The sequence below is a fragment of the Terrapene carolina genome, unplaced genomic scaffold (assembly GCF_002925995.2).
Source record: "Terrapene carolina triunguis isolate 2854851 unplaced genomic scaffold, T_m_triunguis-2.0 Scaffold68, whole genome shotgun sequence".
Lineage (NCBI taxonomy): Eukaryota > Metazoa > Chordata > Testudines > Emydidae > Terrapene > Terrapene triunguis.
The window spans coordinates 22,168,777-22,185,453 of record NW_020664419.1 but is presented as its reverse complement, the minus strand read 5'-3'; the positions used below and the strand labels follow the sequence as shown (position 1 = coordinate 22,185,453).

The 16,677-nt window shown below is 46.2% G+C and overlaps 1 protein-coding gene across 1 annotated transcript in view; it reads left to right on the top strand.

The window, feature by feature from the left end:
- Window positions 1-364: 364 nt before the first annotated feature.
- Window positions 365-16,677, top strand: part of NAMPT (nicotinamide phosphoribosyltransferase) — a 58,727-nt gene continuing 42,414 nt past the window's right edge. Inside the window, exon 1 of the mRNA XM_024208494.3 lies at window positions 365-469. Within this exon, the coding sequence (XP_024064262.1) occupies window positions 410-469 (60 nt within the window). The 5' untranslated portion in view covers window positions 365-409. The remainder of the gene's footprint in view (window positions 470-16,677) is intronic.

Below are 16,677 nucleotides of genomic sequence, written 5' to 3'. Positions count from 1 at the left end.
CCCCGCTTGGTCACCAGGTCTCCTGACTGAGCATCTTTCCCTCTCCTGCCGCCCAGCGCCGGGAATCCCAGCCAATAGAAAGAGCGAGTGGAGCACCTACCCTTGTGGCATCACCGCCTCGGCTCCGCCCCCTTCTTCCCTCCGGGCGATCGAGTCCCACGACAGAGAACGTGAAGTGCTGGCTCCGCCCCGCTCACTTCGAGAATGTGTAGAGGCGCAGGTCCCGCCCTCTCCGTGACCTCATAGCCCCACCTCCTCCCGTCGCAGGTCGAATCTAATGGGGGGGAGATGGAGCGGTGGCTCCGCCCCCAGGGTGGTTCTTGGCAGCGAGGGGGAGGCGGCGGCGGCGGCACAGCCCGTTTGTGATTGTCCCTGCTCGCGGCGGCAGCGGCGGCTCGTGCTCGGCGAGATGGAACGTGCAGCGGCAGGCGCAGAGTTCAACATCCTGCTCGCCACCGACTCCTACAAGGTAGGGGGGCGGTGGGCCTGGCCGGGTCACCTCTGCGTGCGTGGGCTCGGCCGGCGCATAGCGCGCAGGGCACCGGGCTCCCGACGGCGCCCGGCCAGAGGCTAGCGGGGCACGGGGGGGGCGCCGCGCCGCGCCCGGCACCGGCAGGACCTGAGGCCGCTGCCTGTCGGGCTGGGCAGGTCGCCGCAGAGCGGCACGGGGCCGGGACTGGAGGGAGCTGCCCCCGGGGGGAGGCTGGCGGAGGGTCTCGGTGGTGGCATGAGGCCGGGGTACCCAGTGGAGGGGGTTGGGTTGCCCCCGGGGCTCCCCCTAGCTGCAGGGAGGGCTGGGAGGCTGCCCGGTGGTCCCGGTGGCGGCATGAGACCGGGGTACCGGTGGAGGGGCTGGGTTAGCGGGCGGGGGGCTGGTCTGGCCCGGGCTGGGCCTGGCAGGGTATCCCCGGCGCGGGGGTTGTGCCCCCTTTAAGCGAGAGGGGTGGGGGCTGCCGGGAACTGGAGAGTGGAGGCGAGCTAGAAAGCGAAACCGGCGCCGGGTGACGCTCAGCGCTGGCGGGCATTGGCGCCGCCCGCAGCGGGTTTGTGGGGGCCTGAGGCCCGAGGGTGTCAGTGGTTACGCGGTGCCCGCTGGCTGCGCACGGGCAGTTGCTAAGTGCTCAGCGGCAGCATGTCACTTGGGGCGTGCTAGGAAAAAACCTCGCGTTTGGAGAGCGACTAGCCTGGGTACCTAGATGGTGTGACAGCGAAGGGGAGATGCTGCTGCCTGGCCAGGAACCCGCCTTGTTCTAAAAAAAACACTCTTGCCAGCTATAAAGATGGTGTTTTGGGGGATCCCAGAGAAGGGCTGTGTAGGGAAAATTGTAAAATGAATGTTATTGAAAACCCCTTGTCCGTGTTACTAACAGCAACTGAAAGAATGTTCCATGTCTAGCTTTTCTCATGGAGCTCCCCACCCCCCCTTTCATTCAACTTTGGACAGTGAAGCTGTGCTGGTTGGCTTCACGTTTGTTTCGTTTCTGGTCGTGATTTCACAATGCTGTAAAGGGAACAATCAATGCTAATATTGGGTGTCAGATTCTCCAGGTAAAACTTCCAACCCCAGCTCCTTAGCTGCTCGCCTTGTACTGAAATGAATAGGAGTTATGACTAAATAACCCTAATTGGCTTTGAAAATCCCAACCTTTGTGCATTTCTCCCCCAAAATCCAAGTTTGGGGTGTGAGTTAGTTTACAGCGCCCTTAAATTTTACTATTATTGCTAGTATGTTTGTAACTTATAACATACTTACTGTATTATTTTCTCTAAAGCTTTGTTCAGTCTCACTGTAGAAGTTGTTTGAGAGATGTATTGCTTAGGATCTGGAGGGAAGGGTCTCATTCTAGAGTAGTGAAGAAAAAAGTATTTTTAACTGTTAAACTGTGGTTTGGCCTGGTCTACACTAGAAAATTAGATCAGTTTACCAAGTCAGTCAGGGGTTAGGGCTTGTCTGCACTTAAAATGCTACAGCTGCACTGCTGCTGCCGGAGTGCTTCAGTATAGACATCTACCCCCACCGAAGGGGTTCTTCCGTCAGCAAGGTAATTCACTTCCCCGAGAGGCAGTAGCTAGGTCAATGGGCGAATTCTGTCGTCAACTGAACGCTGTCTACGGGCAGGTCTTCACTACGGGAGGGGGGGTCTATTTAAGATACGCAAATTCAGCTACGCGAATAGCGTAGCTGAATTCACCATATCGCAGCCGACTTACCCCGCTGTAAGGACGGTGGCAAAATCGACCTCCGCGGCTTCCCGTCGACAGCGCTTACTCCCACCTTCGCTGGTGGAGTAAGAGCATCGATTCGGGGATCGATTGTCACATCCCGACGAGACGCGATAATTCGATCCCCGAGAGATCGATTTCTACCCGCCGATTCAGGCGGGTAGTGTAGACCTAGCCTACATGGGGACTTAGGTTGGTTTAATTACTCCACTCGAGTGTGGATTTTTCTCATCCCTGATGGATGTAGTTAAACCGACCTAATTTTCTAATGTAGACCAGGCCTTAGTGAAACTGCTTTCAAAACTGGTTTAACCCATGTACATTACCCTTCTAGGCACTATGTCAATGAATTTACCATGCCTCTTTTGGGGAGGGGAGGGGTGTAAGTAGGGTGACCAGATGTCCCGATATTTAGGGCTTTTTCTTATATAGGTGCCTATTACACCCCACACTCTGTCCTGATTTTTCATACTTGCTATCTGGGCACCTAGGTGTAAGTGAACCTTCCAAGTTGGAACCATGTTTGAGGCTAACCACCAGCAGGTCTCAAATACTGCTCTCTAATAAATTTAAAATACTGTTCAGAATCTTTGTGGTATGGGTGTAAGTTGTGCTGCATGTTCTTAAACTCAGTCTGTACTAGATATTTTTTCTTAGATTTCCACTACTGTAGCTCCACTGGTGGTCGCAATAGTAGGAGTGCCAGTATAATAGATCAGTTTGCCAGTGTTTAACTGCTGTGTTGTTCAAAATGCTGCTGACTGCCTGTGCATCATCTACACTACAGATTCCAGTGCAAACTGTCAGAAAAGGCTAGAGTAGGCCTGATACTCCTTAATATAGCTTAAAGCTGGTAGTTTGGTCAAAGTTAATGATACAGTTAGTGTCCTTCATTGTATACTTGATACAATTGGAAACCTCTACTTTTTTTATATGATGTAAGTTTTACTTCTCATTATATGCCTACCTCTAATAATAAAAAACCTTGAAGAGCTGTTGCACACATATATAACGCCCTTTACTGTATGGACACCTTATAAAAATGGATGCATAATTCAGTCTCTGAGGAAGAAGCCACCTCTGGTTTAAGCTGCTTATTTAGTGTTCCAATCCCAGTGGATGACGTCCAAGCAACGATTGTCACTGACATGATTATTTAGCAAATCCAGCATGAACAGAATTTATAATCTGTCCTAAATGGGGCAAGATTGTTACTGAACTCATTTCTAGTGGAGAGCAGGCTCAGCAACTGTCAGTCCTCCCCTCTACCCACCCGTGAATTTGAATCTGAGTTTTATTAGCTTTAGTGAATGTAATGTGAAGAGGTTGGGGTGGGGGGAGTGAGAGGGACTTAGTAGCTGGCTCTCTGCCCATGTAGGACTTTAAAAATAAGTACTGTGAACTGGACTCTGATCTTTTGGTTAAGGAATACCATGTGAACAATCAGCATGTTGTCACCATTTCCTCTAAAAACATCTCTGTATCTCATATGGTATGGCAGGAAAGTCCTGTTGGGTCACTGGGCCAAACTATCAAAAATTAGGGGTGGCAGGGTATTAAAAAGTTTGTTTTGGCATAATTATTCTAGGTATGAGTTAACATTTGATGGATGGATTTCAGAGCTTTGCTGCAGGCTAGGCACAGTTTTCTTCAGTGCTGAGTTGCAAGGCCAACTTAGCATTATAAATTGGGCCCCCAGAAATATGCAGCAAACGCTTCAAGTTTTTTTGAAGCAGGAAACTAAGTTATCTTGTCCGTTTTTGGGACCAATAAGATAAAATATTTTTATAACACTTTACACTGTATGAACTAAAAACAATTTGCAGAAATAAATTAAATTTACTGTGTTTCACATAATCACACTCATAAATTGTTTCCTTGCACACCTGCATGTGTTTTGCCTTCCTGCAGTTAGTCTAGTATATAGTCCAGCTCTGCCTGCCTCATCCTCAGTATTGGGCAACCTGTTAGATGAACTGTGGAGACATGCACTGTGTACAGGGACCAAGATCAAGAAGGTAGCACATGCAGGCTTATAGGAAAGTGGTTCTTCCTTTTTTTTTTTTTTTTTTTTTTTGTATAAGGTATCCCTTTTGGCTCCTGTCAGTAATTGCTATATCACTAAATGAGCTGTTTAGTTAATGTTGGGGCATATGTGTCTTGCAGAGTGAAAATGTTCCTTTTTAGTACTTGGTTTATCATTGTTAAATAAAGATTTCAAGAGTTATTAATGTGGTATTACTTTGTAAACATCTCTAAACGAATCCTCAGTGTAGGGGAGAAATCTTAATTTGACAAACTGAATAAACAAATTCGTATCTGTGAAAGCCAAAAGCAATTTCTGAAAACTAAACTTTTTAGTTAACTAGTGTTCTCATGGATGTGCTAAATCATTTGTAATATCTTAAAGGTGAAGATACATTGTTATGGTTCTACTGTGAAACAACATAGCTGAAAAAGGGAAAAGTTCTTCTGATTTAAAATGCTAGCAGTTTTTAACTAGAGGGTCGCATACTCTGTTGCTTTTTCTAGGCTGACCACAATGTATGGAGCCCCTGGTGTGTGTCCATTCCACCTCACAAACTCTGTGTGCCTCCCTCCTTCCCCTTTTTATTTCAGGGACTCCCCGCAACTCCCTCTAATCTGTGCCCCTTCGTTTTCCCCATGCTCACCATGGTAGGGGCTCTGTGTGGCCCTAATTGTCATATGCCAGGGACTGTTATTGGGGGGCCCACAGAACCCTTGTGTGGCACTCTGTACCTGAAAACAGCACCCTGGAACCCCCATATTTACCACTGCCATATAATTAATGTTTTGTACAAAGTATGCCTTGTGAGGTATCATTTTAAGTCTTGATCTGTCGAACACGAATATCCTGTTGGATTGTATGTACTGTCTTTGGATGTGAAGTTATGAAGTTTTGTTGTGTGTTACTGAAATATGTTGTGAGGTTGGGCACACTCACAACTAGCCTTTCAGGTACAATAGACCTGCTGAAGGGAATCCACTCTCCCAACAACCATCTCAGAGAGAGCATGTATACAATGGAGACAGCTTAACTCCCCTCATAGCAAAAGATCTTTCCAGCAAGCTGGAAGAAACTATAGAAGAAGGGGAAATGACCTCATGACTCGCCCTCACTCCCGCCACAACTCAACACCTGGAAACCTGTCTGGAGGACAAAGACTTTGAACTGGGAGGGTGGTCCTGGGCTGGGAGGCAGTTTCAGCCTGTGCCTTGATGATCTGTAACCTGTTTGTACCATCTATCAGGGTGAGAGACTGCTTGATTCAAATCCTGTTTAGTTTATAGAACTCAGACTGCAAATTTACTTTTATTTTTTAGGTCTTTATGCTTTATTATTTGATCTTTATGCTTACTACCCATAATTGCTTAAAATCTATCTTTCTGTAGTTAATAAATCTGTTTTATATTTTACCTAAACTAGTGTGTTTTGGTTAAAGTTCTTGAGAAATCTCAGCTCAGTTTACAAAGGCTAGTGTGTGTCGTCTCCACATTGAGGTAGGGGTGAACTGAGTAATGAACGTACACTGGTCAGGCTTCTGACCGGGGCAAGATGGTATAGTTCTGGGGTGCAAGGCTGGGGAGCTGGGGGGAATTGGCTTGAGCCTCTCTATTGTTCATGAGTGGCTGGGAGAAACATTCATGTAACTCAGCTGGGTGTGTCCCTGCCTGTGGATGTCTGTGTAAGTGCAGTACCTGCCAGTGGTTTGCAGCTTGCCAACAGCATCTCGGTGTGAGAGGGAGACCCCAGGTTGGTGGGACAGTTAGCTCAGCCGGCCTACATCCAGGTTGCACTCTGGGAACTCCTTGGTGGGCAGATTAATGGGAGAAGACAGAACTCCTGACATGAGTGTGTCAGAACCCTTGGCATAGGGATGGGGGTAGGATGAGGACATGGAATGGGAGTCCCCTAGTTTAACATGTTTCTTCAAAGATGTATTACCTTGCATTTGGTAACAATAAATTGCACTAGGTCAGGGGTTCTCAAACTGGGGGTCGGGACCCTTCAGGGGATCGTGAGGTTATTACATGGGGGGTTGTGAGCTGTTAGTCTCCACCCCAAACCGCACTTTGCCTCGAGCATTTAAAATGGTGTTAAATATATAAAAGTGTTTTTAATTTATTAGGGGGGTCACACTCAGAGGCTTACTATGTGAAAGGGGTCACCAATACAAAAGTTTGAGAACCACTGCACTAGGCATTGTGCTGCCTGCTCACCTGGCTTTGTTAGATCATCTGAAGTTTGTCTTCTCTAGACTTAATTATCCAAAATAAGTTTTGTCATCAATAATTTTTTCTACCTTGCTGCTTATCTCCTTTTCCAGATTAATATATTAACACTACTAATTCTTGTACACAACTATGACCATGTATACACTACAAACTTAGACAAACATAAATTACGTTGGCATAAAGCCACCGCAGTTAGTGAATCACTCGTGTGTGTGTGCATAGTTGGCTTCTTGTATCCGTGCTGCACATGCTCACCAGGATTGCTTGTGTCAATGCACAATGTGGAACACTGTGAGTAGGTATCCTAGTGTGCCAATCACCTTCTCTGGAGCATTATCTTTTGGGAAATTTTGACAACGCAGGGTGGGACAGAACAAATCGTGATTGGGAGCAAGGGGGTCAAATCCCCATAATGCCATCCATATCCCATATTTTTTCATCTTTTTTAAAATCCCACACACCCTGCAGCACTTTTCGGTGTCTGACATCTCTGACAGAAGCATGGAGCCTATGTAGATATGCACTATCATCATAAGCGTTGGAAACACAGGACACACAATCCTTCGGTATTTGTAGAGCCTTAGGAAGAACAGCACTGGGGGACATGATGATTTCATGGAGCACCGTTTGCTGTGGGACACAGAGTGAAAACCAATTCAAGGCTTTTGGTGGCATTCATTGAGCAGCAGAAGATGGTGGAGTGATGCTTCTGGGCGCAAGAAACAAGCACTGATTGGTTGGATCACATTACTCATTGTCCCAAACCTACATTATACTGGGTGCCAAACTTTCAGATGCAGAAGGCCATGTTCCTGCGTTTGTGTGCTGAGCCCACGCCAGCTCGGATGCCAGAATGAGAGTTCCGCTGACAGCTGAGAAGTGAATGGTGATCGTATTGTGGAAGCTTGCAGTGTCGGCTTGCTGCCAGTCAGTGGGCAATCATTATGGAAAATCCACAATGGGGGCTGTTGTCATGTGCTGTGTGGGACTGTGACTTGGTAACATGCGGGACATAGTAGATGGCTTTGCAGTAGTGGGGTTCCTGGACTGTTGCGGGGGAAATAGATGGCATGCATATTCCTATTTTGGCCCCAGCTTATTTTGCCACAGAGTACATCAACAGAAGAGGGTAGTTTTCTGTGATTAAACAAATGTTGGTGGATCTCCAGGGGCTCCTTGCCAGTATCGTTATGGGTTGTCAGTGATGGTGCATGACATGCATCTTTAAGAATACAAGATTGCTCAGAAAGCTGAAGCAGGTACTTTTTTTTTTTTTTCCTGACTAGTGGATTGCCAATGGTATGTTGGAATGCCAATAATGATGCTGGGGAATCCTGCCTACCCCTTGCTCCCCTGGCTTATTAAAGTATACACTGGCCACCTTGACAACACCAAGGAGAAATTCAGCTACCAGCTCAGCAATGTGTGGAATGACAGTTGAATGTGCTTTTGGTAGATTGAAGAGATGCTGGTGGCAGTGTTTACTCAAGATTGGATCTCAGTGAGAAAAAATATCCCAATGGCTATAGCTTGCTTGTTGTGTCCTGCATAATATCTATGAGGCAATGGGGGGGGGGAAATTGCTGTTGTGATGGAGGAGAGAGATGAAGTGACTGTCATCTGAGTTTGAACAGTGAGACACAATGGCTATTAGAAGAGCTCAACACAGAGCTATGTGGCTGAGGAGCACTTTGAAAGAGCACTTTAACAGTCAACCACAGTAATGTGGTATGTTTGTGCTCTACCTGGCCCTGAAGTTTCAGGGCCTGTAAGGGATTGTGTGGTACTTGGTATACACTTACAATTATTACAGTGTGTTTGTCACTGATCCTATGAGTGCTGTCGCCCTGCACAGTAACAAGTACACCTCTACCCCGATATAACGTGACCCGATATAACACGAATTTGGAAATAACGCGGTAAAGCAGTGCTGCAGGGGGGCGGGGCTGTGCACTCCGGCGGATCAAAGCAAGTTTGATATAATGCGGTTTCACCTATAACGTGGTAAGATTTTTTTTTTTTAATGGCTCCCGAGGACAGCGTTCTATCGGAGTAGAGGTATAGTTGATGTTTTGAGTAGTGCTAGGCATTCTGCAATGTATCTTCTGAAATAATGAATTAACTTCCAAAAAAAAAAAAAATTCATACCCAAACTAAAAAATAGAACAAAAACCTCTGAAATAAATGAAAGGAACAGAACTTAACAAGGGGAAAGAACATTCATGTCCATTTTAGTCCACTTTGGCTACCATACGCTGATTTGTGAAAGCCACTGTTGGTTTATCTGAAGCTGTGGTTGTCCTTACTATCCCCTGGCGTGGAATGGGAAGTATAGAGATGTGGCCCATGATGGTATGTGGAATGTTCAGGGGTGTAGGAAGCTGTTGAAATGGAGTTCTCCATTGACTGCAACAGGAGGGGAACCTGTGCTTGTTGAACTTGTAGGTCAACAAGAGTCTGCAGCATTTGTGTTTGCTGCTGGAGAAGCCCCATTATGTCCTGGTACATCTCCCTCTCTGTTTCCTGCTGTGACTTTTCTCCTGTATGCTTGTTCCTTCTCCATATTGTCTGCAATATTCACCATCCAGGTCCCTCTGTTCATGGTTTGGTGTAACGCTGGCTTACAAGATCTCAGCAAACATATCCTCCTGAGTCCTCTTCTTTCTCTTCCTTATCATGGTCAAGTGTTCAAGGCAGCAACAGGAGCAGCTACAGATAAAACACAGAGTTAACTTTTGCTTTCTGTTACTATAAATGATAAGGGTCAGAACTCCTTCCCTTGCTCCCCTAAAATTTTAAATAAGACATGCTTATGAGAGTTCAGCTTAGGAGCACCTCGATGTTGCACTGCTGTCCAGTCCCATGGTGAGTGTAGCTGAGGAAGGAATTGCTCAATCACATGAAGCAGTACAATTTCGGCCTCTTTCCCTGGGTCTGAGTACATGGAAATGTCACTGAGTACTGGCACTATTTTCCACATGCAGTGGTGATTTTTGATATCTCGCTCCTGAGAGTAACCAAGGCACAAAATGCACAGCTGCTGCTGGCGTCCTGGAGCCGCTTGGGCCTCTGTGCCTCTGACTTGTTTACTGCAGTGGTGACTGCTGAAGTCTGCACAGACTGGCATGGAAAAGTGTCCTATAATGGAGGAAGAAATAAGGCTGCCGTCCCTAGAAACCTTTGGGAGAGGACTGCAGATCTCTCAGGAGGATATAAGGTACTTCCCTATGTACATAAACAACTTGCTCTGCAAGTCCTGTCCCATCCCTCCCCACTCCCCAGTCCGGTCTAACCCAACAAGGATATGAAAAGCAGGTGCTAATTCTACCTATTTGTTTTACCACCTTCTCGTATGAGTAAAATAATGAAAAATCTATACCTGTGTCCTGCTAAGTTGGGCGGGGTAGCATCTGTACATTTAAACATAGTAATGAAATATACATTCACACACTTACCCAAGGTTCCTTCCCCTCCATCAAGCTCATCTGGCAGGACTGGTTAGACTGTGGTGGAGTCTCAAATGGTCCTAGCTTGTGGCATAGCTGGACCCCACCAGTTGCATGTGCCCCATCTTTCTCCTTTTTGCTGTTCACAGAAGGGGTCTTTGACTCTGGCTCCTCCAAGGTATCCATAGTGCTCTGCAGGGCGTTGGTGGAGTCTGTCAAGTATGGCATTTAGCTCTTCTAAAAGCAATAGGCCTGCGGCTTGGCAGCAGATAATCTGTTGGTCTCCGTGGCTTTGTGATATGCTTGCCAGTATTCCTTCTGTTTCATGCAGCACTGCTACTGATCCCTGTCATAGCCCTCTATTTGCATTCCCCCCCCCCCCCAATGTAATTTGATCGTAGATGTCAATGTTTTTGAGTTGACGGTACCTGTGCCTCCATAGTCTCTGGCTCTCCTGGACCTGTGGGGAGAAATATTCCTGTCTACTCCAGGCAGGAGCACATTCTACAGCATATAAGTGGCATGGTTCTTTGAGCCATTGTACGCAACATGGGAGAACTAGTAGGTTGCTCACCAAGCTGGGCAATCGGGAAAAGGCATTTCAAAAATACATAGGAGTTTTAAAAGGGATGGGGAATGGCTTCCATCTCCATGACCCTTGAGCCGTGGGAGTCACAGTTGTGACCACAGTGGTTTGTGTCAGGCATTGTGGGACAGCTGATGGAGGACTGTTAGGGTCACCATAGGTGTCAGTGTCTACACTCATCCTGAGACAACCTCAGTAGTTCTACCTTGGCTCAATGCTGTTCAGGGAGGTGGTTTTACTGCATTGCTGTAATGGGGCACGTGTCAGCTGGAGACAAAGTTGAGCGTAGACGCATGCACAACGAGGTTGATGCAAGTAGACTTATGTTGACGTAACTTTGTAGTTTAGACCAGGCCAGTGAGGGACTCGTATGTTAATTTCTTTGCCCTAATAAAAATCAGCCATTTATTCCTATTGTTTTTCATCTCTTAACCAGTTTCTAATTCATGATGGTGTATAACTTCCCACCCCATGGCTACTCTAGTTTCCTTAATAGCCTCTTGTGAGGAACACTGTGAAAGCTTATCTGGAACTTCAAAAAAAACCTTTCGGTTCTTTTATTTAGCCATTATTTTGACAAAATCAATTGGAAGAGATACAATGATTTTTCTTCTTACAGAAGCTTGGTTTGTCCCTGTCATCACATTAAATACTAAAATTTAATTCTTAATCATTATTCCAACCAATTTACATGGTACTGAAGTAAAACTCACTAAATTAATTGTAACTACTCAGAAAAGCCTGATTTCAAACAATAAACAAAAAAACATGAGGTGATCCTGGGAATTAAAGTTGATCACATTTGCCTCACTCGTCCTCCAGTGTTCTAAAAGGTTTTAATTGGGAAATTGAGGGAGAAGTCTGGGCTCTGTTGAAATCAATGACAAAATTCTCACTGACTTCAGTGTGACCAGGATTTCTCTCAAAGTATTTTTCTTTAACAGGTTAGCCACATCATTTTTAAGTTCTTTTGGGACTATGGTTCTGATGACCTGGATTTTAATGTGTTGCTTTGTTCTAGCACCATTCTTACACCTCAGTTTCTACCAGTATCCCCTCTTCATTGTATAGAAAGTTAGGTGTCTCCCAGCGAGAGATGGGTGAAATTTTCTCAAGAAAGATTTTTTTTTTCCCAGCTTTTTTTTTTTTTTTTTTTTTTGATGCTCCAAAACTATTTTTGAATGTGTGTCAAATTTGACAAATAGTTTCAGCCAACGAAAAAGCTGTGTGGGGGGAGGGATTTCATTCACAATGTTTCATTTCTAAATGATTTAGTTCAAAATTGACCAATTTAAAAAAAGAGAACCTGAAAATGTCTTGTTTGAAATAAACAACAAAAAAGTGTTGAATTTGACTCTTTTTTTTTTTATTTGAAATGAAATCTTAAGTTTTTCAACTAAACAAAACATTTAAGGAAAAAATTGGTTTTGTTTAGAATCAAGCCAGATTTTTTTCTGGATTTTTTTCCATTTGGTCCCTAACCATAAAATCCATTATTAGCTCAGATCTACCTCCAGCGTCTTTACTTAGTGTCTATGCAATGTCCTTATCCTCCATTTTCCTTAACTGCACCCTTTATGCTGTTAGTCCAGCAGGCCTGCTGATTCTTTCAGGCTACCTGTTTTTTTTAATGTACTTAGAGATTCTTGTTTACTTCTGTGTTCTTGGCTACTTGATCTTCAAACTCCTGTAGACCCTATTAGGCTTCCTAATTTTCATCTTGCACTCTACCTGCCAGAGGTGCCGGAACAATTTTTATAGTGGGGGTGCTGAAAGCCATTGAGCCAAACTGTAAACCCCGTATATAATGGAAACCCCTTGAAGCCATGGGGTGCTGCAGCACCCCCCACACCCTTAGTTCCAGCACTTATGCTACCTGCTGTAGTTTGATGCTCTTGTCTATTGACTTCACTAGAATTGGATCCCCTTTCCTAAAGGATTCCTTTTTGGCTCAAATAACTTCTTAAAACCTTGTCACTTAACCATACTGGCTTTTTCCCCCTTAGCTTCCTGTTTCCATTTAACAATGAGTTATTAACCATTGGAACAATTTACCAAGGGTCAGGCCTGCCACCAGGGGCCCGGGGGGAGAGGCGGAGAAGGGGTCAATTGCCCAGGGGCCTGGCGATTTAAAAGGGCCCAGGTGGATGAGATAGATACCTTTTTTTTTTTAAACTTCATTTGATTCTACACTTTTTCACATATAGTGCCACTCCCCCACCAGCATGATCTGTTCTGTCCTTCCGATATATTTTGTACGCTGGTATTACTGTATCCCATTGATTATCCTCATTCCACTAAGTTTCTGTGATGCCTATTATATAAATATCCTCATTTAATACGAGGCACTCTAGTTCACCCATTTCATTATTTAGACTTCTAGCATTGGTATAAAAGCACTTTAAAAACTTGTCTCCTTTTACTTGTCTGCCATTACACAATGTAATTGAATGGGATGCTTTTCACTCAGGGTGTGACCTGCATACTGGCAGGCTGCTTATGAATGGCCCAGGTGGGAGCTACAGCAGCAAGGTATTGTAAGACACCCAAAGTTGCAGGATGTCTTACAATACTCCCTCACTGGTCTGGGTTGCATCCTGAAACATCATAGTGGTGTAAGCACTGGTGTTAGTTTTAGGTGAGTCTCAAGTATGATGGCTTGGGAACAGTTAAAGAAAGGTTACAGTTTTCTGTTGCTTATTTTGGGTGAGAGAACAGAAGCAGGGGCCAGATAAGTAAAGAAGCATATGCCAAATACACCAAAAAACAGAAGAATTGTGTGCTAATCGCTGCCTAATCCATGGTGGGGAAAAAAGACAGGAATTAAGAAACCTCATGGATTATGACAAAGCCAACGGTGGGCAGGCAGTTTACCAGGACTTATCTGAGGCCGCAAGGTCTACAGCATTGGGAGGAAACAGATCCTCCAGCTAACAAGGGAGGAGGGTGGCTGGGAGAGCGCAGGCCCTCAAGAGGTATCTGTAGGTCCTCTCTGTAGTTTTGTGAGGTTTGACCCTATGGACGTAGATATGGAATTTATTGAAGTTGCCAATTAATGGTAAAGTGAATGGTAAAAAATGCATAGGATGGAGATACTCTGGTGCGCAGATCTCTCTGGTCAGGGAAAGTCTGGTTCAAAAGACTGACATGTTACCTGGCCAGGAGGTTGAGCTTCTGGCACTGGGGGAAACATAAAATTCCCGTGCCTTTGGCTAAGGTTCATTTGGAATGGGAAGGTTTAAAGGGTGACTTTACTGTGGGCGTGCTGAATAGTATGCCTGCGGAAATGCTTGTAGGAATGATATTTTGCATATGACTAAGGCTTTTAATGTTTTAACCCATAGTAAAAGGGAATATTGTGCTGAGATTCCAGAGGAAAATGGTAAAGTCCCAGAAACTGCTGAGAAGAGAGATGAAGGTGCTTCCTGGTCCACTGTCGGGGGGGGGGGAAATCAGCATATTACCAGATGTGTGAGGGGCCGAGGCCTGCTCCTGCATGGCAGAGAAAAGTAGTATGCCCTAGGGGCGGGGGGGGGGGGGGGGGAGAGAGGAGGGAGAGAAATTGACCTCTGTTACAGAAGAAGCTGTCCCAGTTGTCAGTTGCCAGCATTTTGAATATGAACAAAGGGGAGACCCCACAGAGAGCATAAGAGGATGTCTCAGACAGAGTCCCAGAAAGGGGAAATGGGAAAGATTTTTCAAAGAAAGGAGATGCTACAGGGAAGCTCCTATGGGAGAAGAAAAAAGCCCTCAAACAGTACAAGCAGGTAATTATGCCTGGCCAGGACTACGGGGAATTAATGTTTCTAGCATGTGATTTTCCTTTTTCCAATCATTTGGAGGCAAGAGAATCTGAGAGGTTAAAGAAAAATTTCTACTGGCCAGGGATACAGAATGATGAAGAATTATTGCGGGTCTTGTGAATTATGACAGAAAAAGGGAAAGACCTTTCAGACAACAAAAAGTTCCCATATGCTCCTGGCCTGTGAAAGAAAAGGCATTTTATAGGGTAGCAGTGGACGTTGTGAGTCCTGTGCCTATCCAAAGGGGAAAGAAATGTATCCTTTTGGTAGTGGATTTTGCCATTAGATATCCTGAAGCAGTTGCTCTGACTAACATAGAAGCTGATTCTGTGACTAAAGTCCGGTTCACTATTTTTAGCAGAGTGGGTTTCCTTAAAGGGATTTTATCTGACCATGGGTCGTATTTCATGTCTCAGCTATTCAGTGAGCTATGGAAGTTATGTGGGGTGAAACAACTAATGGCTGCTCCATACCATCCAGAGGCAAATGGTCTAGTGAAGAGATTCAGTGGAACTCTTCAGTCTGTGGTGGGAATGTATGCAAAGAAGAGAGTTCAAGACTGGGACGAATTGTTGCATTATTTGCTATTCTTTTACAGAGAAGTACCCCAAGAATCAACTAGGTTCTTCCCCATTTGATCGTCTACATGGAAGGAATGTGAGAGGACCCTTAGATTTCAGACTCCGGGGAATTGGACACTGAGGGTATGTCTACACTACAAGGGTAGTTCAATTTCACTTAAATCGAATATGTGGAATCGATATTGCAAAGTCGAACGTGTGTGTCCACACTAAGGACAGTAATTCGACTTTGTGAGTCCAGACTAACGGGGCAAGCGTCGACATTGGAAGCGGTGCACTGTGGGCAGCTATCCCACAGTTCCCGCTGCCCATTGGAATTATGGGTCGAGCCGCCAATGCCTTCTGGGTAAAAAAATGTGTCGAGGGTGCTTTTGGGTAACTGTCGTCATCCGTCCGTCACTACCGCCCTCCCTCCCTCCATGAAAGCGCCGGCGGGAAATCGGTTCGCGCACTTTTCTGGTTAGTGACAGCGCGGACGCCACAGCACTGCGATCATGGATCACGCTGCGACCATCGCTGCAGTTGTGGCCGTTCTCAACGCCTCGCAGCTTATCATACACCTTTCCCTGAGGCAGATGCAGAGAAATCAGGCGAGGAGGCTACGGCACCGCCGTGAGGGCCTGAAGTCGGAGAGTAGCACAGAGCTGTCAGAAACCACGAGCCCCAGCGCCCAGGACATCACGGTGGCAATGGGTCATGTGGATATTGTGGAACGACGATTCTGGGCCCGGGAAACAAGCACGGACTGATGGGACCGCATAGTGCTGCAGGTCTGGGATGAATCCCAGTGTCTGCGAAACTTTCGCATGCGGAAGGGGACTTTCCTCGAACTTTGTGAGTTGCTGTCCCCTGCCCTTAAGCGCAGTGACACCCGGATGCGAGCAGCCCTGACTGTCCAGAAGCGAGTGGCCATAGCCCTCTGGAAGCTTGCAACGCCGGACAGCTACCGGTCAGTCGCGAACCACTTTGGTGTGGGCAAATCTACTGTGGGGGTTGTTGTGATGCAAGTAGCCAACGCAATAGTTAAGGTACTGCTCTCAAAGGTAGTCACCCTGGGAAACGCGCAGGTCATCATAGATGGCTTCGCCGCGATGGGATTCCCAAACTGCGGTGGGGCTATAGATGGGACTCACATCCCTATCCTGGGACCGGACCACCAGGCCAGCCAGTACATTAACAGAAAGGGCTACTTTTCAATGGTGCTGCAAGCACTGGTGGACCATAGGGGACGTTTTACCAACATCAACGTCGGATGGCCGGGCAAGGTTCATGACGCTCGCGTGTTCAGGAACTCTGGTCTGTTTAGACGGCTGCAGGAAGGTATTTACTTCCCGGACCACAAAATAACTCTTGGGGATGTGGAGATGCCTACAGTGATCCTCGGGGACCCAGCCTACCCGCTAATGCCCTGGCTCATGAAGTCCTATACTGGCGCCCTGGACACAGAAAAAGAACTCTTCAACTACCGGCTGAGCAAGTGCAGAATGGTGGTGGAGTGTGCTTTTGGCCGTCTCAAAGGGAGATGGAGAAGCTTACTGACTCGCTGTGATCTCAGCGAAACCAATATCCCCATTGTTATAGCAGCTTGCTGTGTGCTCCACAATCTCTGTGAGAGCAAGGGGGAGACCTTTATGTCGGGGTGGGAGGTTGAGGCAAATAGCCTGGCTGCTGATTACGCCCAGCCAGACAGCCGGGCGATTAGAAGATCCCAGCGGGACGCGCTGTGCATACGGGAGGCTTTGAAAGCAAGGTTCCAGACTGAGCAGGGTAACCGTTGACTG